General features: G+C 37.7%; 1 protein-coding gene across 1 annotated transcript; it reads right to left on the reverse strand.

The window, feature by feature from the left end:
• Positions 1-282: 282 nt before the first annotated feature.
• Positions 283-5,214, reverse strand: LOC129746389 (UDP-glycosyltransferase UGT5-like). The gene is made up of 5 exons (XM_055740025.1): positions 3,652-5,214; positions 2,215-2,451; positions 1,665-2,154; positions 1,217-1,599; positions 283-1,108 (listed from the first exon to the last, which is right to left on the reverse strand). The coding sequence occupies exons 2-5, from the start codon at positions 2,224-2,226 to the stop codon at positions 401-403; spliced, it is 1,593 nt and encodes a 530-aa protein (XP_055596000.1). The 5' UTR covers positions 2,227-2,451; positions 3,652-5,214; the 3' UTR covers positions 283-400.
• Positions 5,215-7,266: the final 2,052 nt, after the last annotated feature.

Here is a 7,266-nt window from a genome sequence, read left to right on the forward strand (position 1 = left end):
AATCAAAATCATCGCAAACCAGACTTACATATGAGCAGTCTTCGTCGAAAATTCGATTAATACCCTACGATTGACTGGAACCACTGTAGAAAAATACTATAAAGAACATGAAAGTGATATAATAGTTGAATTTGCTCCTAAGTTGTGACCACAATGTTCATTTTGAATCGTGCTTTATATTATCTGTTAGATAATACCACTTAAAGTAGGGCTTAGAGTTTACGATGGAATTTCGGAACAACAATAAACAGAGTAGTATTTATTAAAAAAAAACGTGGAGTGCAAATGAAGTGCTATTGAGTGTAATTAGAATCACGTGCATCCGCTAATTAAATATTATTCCGTGTTTTACTTAAGAATAGAAACGTTTAAAAACCATTCACAAAGTAAGCTTCAAAAACTAGTTTGACTTTTTGCTGGAGTCAATCACGTTACGTCTGCACCACCGATAATAGCCATGTTTGGCCAGTTTGATTAAAACATAAATCACGAAAATAATGGACGCTGCAACATCCAACAACATATACTTATACCACGGTAACTTCACAGCAGCCGATTTCAGATGGGCCGCTCCTCGATGTCTAATGACGTATTCGATCCAGTAGACGGATTCCTGCAGTGGATCCGTTGGGTTATCACGAAATAGCTTGGCCATGTTGTTAGAATTATCCTGAAAGCTTGGTGTTTCCACAATGTGCAAGATTTTTTGTTGGAATTCTTCAACCGTAATATTGGCAATATTGATTGTCAGTCCGAGTCCGGATTTCTGAAATTTACGGGCATTGCTGTGCTGATCGCCGTAGAAGGGAACGAACAGCATCGGTTTGGCCCAGTAGATAGCTTCCTGGGCGCCGTAAATGCCACCGTGTGTCACAAAGAGCTTAAGATTCGGGTGCGCTAGTACATCGTTCTGAGGGATCCACTTCTGAAGCATCACGTTTGGAGGCAAATCTGGCGCCCGATCAGTTTCCCATTTCCACAGAAAGTTGTATTGAGGAAGATTACGAAATACCTGAACGAATACCTGAAGGGTTTCTTCTGGCATAGCTGAACTGCGTAGAAATGTTCCAAAGTTGATGTAGACGGTGCGCGATTTGTCCAGAAAGGTCTAAACAAATTTGAAAAAGTTAAAGAATTTAATCCAAATGGGACATAGATATAATTTTTCATGATTTTAGGGATTTTTCAATAGCTTTGATCAATTGATTGTACGCACCTTTAGGGCATCTGGCAGGACTTTAGCTGGTCTTATGTGAACTCCTGCGATGTCAACCATTCCAATCATTTTCGGCCTAGGCCTGTGGGATATAATGTGATTGTTGGCCAGGATCACGCTGACGTTGTTTTCCATCTCTTGAACCGTAGGCAGAAGTTGGTTTTCCCCGGTAAAATCTGAAAAGTGTTTCCTAGCCATGGCATTTTGCGCCGGGAGGTAAATGAACCTTCTGTAGCACCAGTCGTAGATTGTTAGAAGCAAATTGTAAAATCTTTCGTAGAAGTTCATTTCATCAGTGAACTCGGTGAAGAAGTGTGGAACATAAGATATTGGAGTGATCATTCCAAATGCACGATCGATGTAATCTGTGTAGCCAAGTGTGTCTAAAATATCGAAACCAATCTTTAGTATTAAAAGTTTAATTAATAAAATAAAATAAAAACCATACTTATTGTAACCACAGGGGCTTGATATTTATGAGCGAGCAGCAGAAAACTTTCCTGAACAAACTGCTCCGCAATGACCAAATCGTACTGGGAACGATCATCATGGATGAATTTCTGTACATTTTTACACTCCAGAGCATGTCGAGTAGTCTCAAGACCTAGCCACCAGAGAACCTTCAGCTTGAAGTAAGGATTTGCAAACGAGCTCGATCGATAGTAAAACTCCATCGGTAAACCATCCTCAAAGTCGAAGATGGGATCGATCAAAATCTCTCGATAGCGATCGCTGTACTTGTCGGAATTCTTCATTCGATAATTGGTGATCGCCGTAATTTCATGATCCCGTTCGAGCAGCTCGTTGACAATATGCTCGAAGGTAAGCCAATGGCTTTGCCCGGGAAACGAAGATACCAGTAGAATTCGAGATCCCTGGATTCGATCAACACGGAACAAAATGATCCCGGTCATTAGAGCCACAGAAAGCCATTTTCCCTAAAAAATAAATCAATAGCAAATTCAACAAAAACTGTTAAGAACTTGAACTCTACTTACGATCGTAAACATTCCTAGCTAAAGATCCGCACGCTCTGCCCGGCGTGGAAGTTACGAGAGAACTGAGACGGATGATTGATTGGAGCCAAAAGCAAAACAAAATAACTTCAGTTCACTTTGCTTCACATGGTTTCGGGATACCGGTTCATTTGGAGCATAACGATTCACCGAGCTCCCCGTCCGATAGACGCTTTTATGTTGTGTTTGTGCAACATAAATGAACAGGAATAGAGTTTTCTACCAGATAATACAAAAGTTTAGGTTCATAATAAATTTTCTATCTATAACTTTTCTCGACATTACAAACTTCATTTCATTTTATTTACACTAGCTTTATCCCTATGTGCGTTGCAACACCCATTGTGAAAAAACTAGGATAAAATTGAATAAAGGCTTTTTTAGTCTTTACAAATTTGAAATGAATATTTCCGAAGCACCAAAAAATGAATACGAATTAAAATTCCGGACAAAAGAATCAGAGCACAGAAATAGAGTACATAAAATACAACATCAGATTACAAATGAAACTAAATACGAATTCAAAAAATAATGTTATTTTTGAGATGTCGACTGTATATTTTAATGTTAATTTTTCCGGCAAATCAGTCACATTTTTTTTATAAACGAACGATATTTATTTTATTCCAACGTTTCGGTGTCGTTTAACACCATCCTCAGAGATTTTATAACTGTTATAATGTGTTTTACAAGTTAAAAATAGTGTTTGTTGGATTAATTAGAATTATGTTGAACTCACAAAATGGTCGTTGTTTCTGTGCTACATGTGAAAGCGTATCCGGATTTTGTTTTTGGGTTTAGTTTCACTGTGAATGGATTATACTATTAATTTAAATTTCCATCTAAACTAAAAAAGGCGTCTTACACATAATTTAAATTTGAGTTCTCACTATTTCAACAATCAACTTTCAGGCGGTACTTGTATCGAATCTTCGTTGTTCTTGCGTTGTTTTCGGTGTTTTATCACTATCGATATTTTTGACGGATTTTTGACGTTTCTTTCTGTAGTTGTGTTCGTGTAATATGCTTAGAACAGAGGCAAAAATTGTGCTGAGATTTTTGCAATCTGTTCTCTGGTTTACGGTGTTGGGTGTATTGAAAATGTGACACATTTCTAAGAAGTTGAGTGTGTGTTTGATGTAGCTTGTGTCTAATACAGATGTGTTGCTTATATTAAATGTGTGAACTGTTTCGATAATATGGTCGATGAGAGCCGTATTATCTTTCTCTCTGATTTTCTCTGTTCCTAGCTCCTATTGGTTTGTTTATGTTTTTGTCTTTCTTTTCCTTTAATGTTTTGATGTTACTACGGTGGCCCGAGAGCCTCTGATCTAGTGTGTTCTTGGTAAGACCAATATACACGCTTGAGCAGGGCTCTTGGCATGGGATTTGGTATAGGTATTAAATTTAACTTCTCACCGATTCGTTTTGGGTCCTTCACTCGGCTGAACAAGTCTCCCACTGTCATGTTTTTTCTGCTTGCTACTCTGACGCTGGGATAGTCGGCAGCTAAGCATTGGATCAGTCGATCGGTGAGCAGCGGTACATATAGTACTGATCGGTATGATACTTCTGGTTGGCATGCTGGATCGTTGGATATCTCGATGTTTTCAGGATGGTGATTGTTGGCTGGAATTTGTTCGGATGGATCGGAGTGTGAAATTTGTTGGATATTTGTGCTGGTTGACGGTTGGTTGGGGTCCGGATTTTGGGCTTTTGAGTTGTGGGCGAGTTCGGATGGATTGGAGTGTGGAGTTTGTTGAAGATTCGTGCTAGTTGACGGTTGGTTGGAGTCCGGGTTATGAGTTGGAGAGTTGATTCATTACCTGGTAGGTGTTGTGTTGTGGTTCTTCATTCGGGTATGGTTGGTCGTGGTTGGAGTGTGAGTTGGTGGGGTTTTCATTAGGTTGTTGTAATAGGCTGATAGTTGGTTTCTGGATTTGTTTTTGTTTGGATTTTCGTAATCGGATTGCTGGGTTTGTGTTGATCAATCTATTGACCAGCTGCTTCGGAAAGTTGTTCTGCTTCAGATGTTTTTTGATGAGCTCGATTATGTTTTGATGTTCTTCGTTTCTGGATAGTTGTGCAACTCGATAAATGAAGTTGTTAGCGACGTTTAATTTATGTTTGAGCTGATGACATGAATGCCAATTCAGCATTCGGCCGGATGCAATGGGTTTTATGAACCATTCAGTCTTAAGAACTTGTTTTGGATCTCGCACTACGACCATGTCCAGGTATGGGAGGCGGTTTTCTTGTTCTTTTTATAGCGTGAATTGTAAACGTTCTTCCTGTGCATTGAAGATTTGTAGGACGACATCACAACTCGCTTCTGGGATAGCTAGGAAGAGATCGTCTACATACTTGCGGATGATCGGAATCGTGAATGGGAGCTGATTGATTGCTTTCGCTATTACTGTGTCTAGGACCAATTCGGATAGGATCGGGCTAATCGGGCTGCCCATGGCTGTGCCGTATTCTTGAATATAGAATTTGTTGTTGAATTGAAAGTATGCACTATTAGGAATTTTACGATTTCTAAGAACATGTCGAGATTTATGTTTGTTTCTATTTCAGACCAGTGATGTATTATGTTGCTCGTAACTAGTTTTCGGGGGACGTTGGTGAACAGGGATACTACGTCCAAGGATATGATAATGTATCCCTCCGGGAGAGTCAGACCGTTGATTTCTTCACAGAAATCGAACGAGTTTTTGCAACTGTATGGGCTGTATATCGATTTTTGTAGAATTTGGCTGATGTACTTAGCTAGGTGGTATGTTGGTGCGGTTATGTTGGGAACAACTGGTCGTAAGGGTAGGTCGTTTTTATGTGCTTTCGGCTGTCCGTATATCCTTGGACACATACCGTTGTACACGGTTAGCTTTTTTGCGGTGTCTTTATCAATCAACTTGAGATCGAGGAGGCGTTTGACGAAACTGTTGTTTTTGGTTTGAAAACCTCCAGTAGGATCTCTATTAGTGGGTCGATACGTTTTGCGATCATTCACGAGAATCGACATTTTTTGACGGTATTCTTCTGATTTCATGATTACGGTTCTATTACCTTTATCTGCGGAAAGAACGCTCATCTCGGGGTGGTTGTTGAGAAAGGATTTAGTGGATTGTTGGGCATAATGCAGAAATTTATTGATTGGATCAATGTGGTTGATTTGTTGTTTGAAACCGTGAATGAAGTTTTCAATAACGTTGACTGTTTTACATCGATTAGTATTCTGAATTCTTTCATTCCTTGTTGAAACAAAGTTCAATTACTCAAACAATTATTTTGTTAAAAAATTTTGAGCTTTAAGCATTGTAGTTTTGCTCCATTTGGCACATTATTCTAGAACATTTGATATTTGTAGGACATTCCAGTTTTAAGATTTAGCTTAGGAATCAAGTATCCCCAGGGATCAAGTATTCTCACTCTCCCCTACCCGATTGGTCAAATTTCCTCTTAGAAGCTTTTTTTCCTAAAGCGGAATTTGTTTCATATAATCGCTTCAAAGGGGCCACAATCAGTTCTTAAGTAACATTTATAAAACCTAAGTTACTTGTGAAGACCGTATACGAAGACGAATGCTACCACCTAGTTAAAAAAGGCTTTTATAGATCAAATTAAGTTTGTCTCCAGGTGTAAATTTTTTTATTTGCGTTTCACGGGTAACAAAGAAAAGTTGTTCCCGAATTTTTAACACACCTTTATTCGTTCGAAGTTCGGCGAGTTTTAAATTTCTACGGTACAAATTTAATTAGATTCCAATCTTTTCTGGATTACCTTTTCTAGCTTAAGTTTAGTGGCCTTTTCCTTTCTAGCTTCTGTCTACATTCTTGTTGTAGCCTCCGCTAGTCACTTCACCTTCAATCTTTTTCTAATAAATTAACAATGCTTAACTTTCTCATTACTTTCTCACCTCTGATAAGCTACAGCAATGTATCATTCGTGTACTTCCAAGGGAACTGTGCCTCCACTATTCGATTGCGCAATTTGTCTAAGATTTAATATCTTCGGTTAGATATGCACATACTCCATTTTATTACACTGGCCTACCTTACTAAATTCAGAACAAACTCTTAGCATCAATCAAAAACAATCCGCTTTTGTACAGAGAACTTCCTTAGCTGCAATCCGCTTTGAAAACAATTGATATTTTGTTTACGTTCTACTATTCTCCCGCCTATTCGATGATTCTCACTTTTCACGCCTTCTCACGCCTACACTCAGGCAAATTCTTATTATAATTTTCATAAGATGCGTCTTATGAACCACTTTTCAGAGTGCAAAATTGGTTTTCATAAGAGTCTTATGAAATTCTTTCAATTTTCATAGGAACATCTTATGAAAAATAGAAGAAACGACATTGCGAACATAAAATGAACACATTCATTCCTTCAGTTTTTTCATCGTCAGCTGAAGAACTCATTGTTAAATTATATGTTTTGCTAAATGCATAGTTAAATGTGATTGTGTTCTTTTAAATGGTAAGTTTGAGTTGAAGTTTCTATTTTTGCTAAAGCCCGGTTTACAGTTCTTGTGAACTCGAACTCGAACGTGAACGTGAACTCACCACAGTGAAAAATATTCCGCAGTGAAATGTCAAATCGATCAAATCTTCAAAATTAGTAAGAGGTTTGTTCAACTGCGGGTAGAAATTGGTTTCAATCGGAAAATGACAGATCATTCAACCAATGTTTTGATCGATACTTGTCGAACCAATGCTCAAATTTAAATTCAAATTTCTCAAAAAAACATATTGTTCTTCAAAACATATTCAGCTTTGAAAACGATTGTTTTAATCAAATAATCCCAAAGTTCTTATCTTTGAATACAATGAATTTAAATTAAATTTTATGAATTTAAAGTACTCCCAAAAAGTATTTATCGATCAAGGAGTAACGAGCTTTAGCGATTCGTTTCTTTTGAAAAACTTATTGAAAGGACGTTATGAATATAACTTCTACAAGATAGCCATTTTTTGTTCTTGATTAAAAATTGACAAGCAAAAATTTCAAAATTACTTTTAATTAGTGA

This window comes from Uranotaenia lowii, chromosome 2, assembly GCF_029784155.1.
Source record: "Uranotaenia lowii strain MFRU-FL chromosome 2, ASM2978415v1, whole genome shotgun sequence".
Classification (NCBI taxonomy): domain Eukaryota; kingdom Metazoa; phylum Arthropoda; class Insecta; order Diptera; family Culicidae; genus Uranotaenia; species Uranotaenia lowii.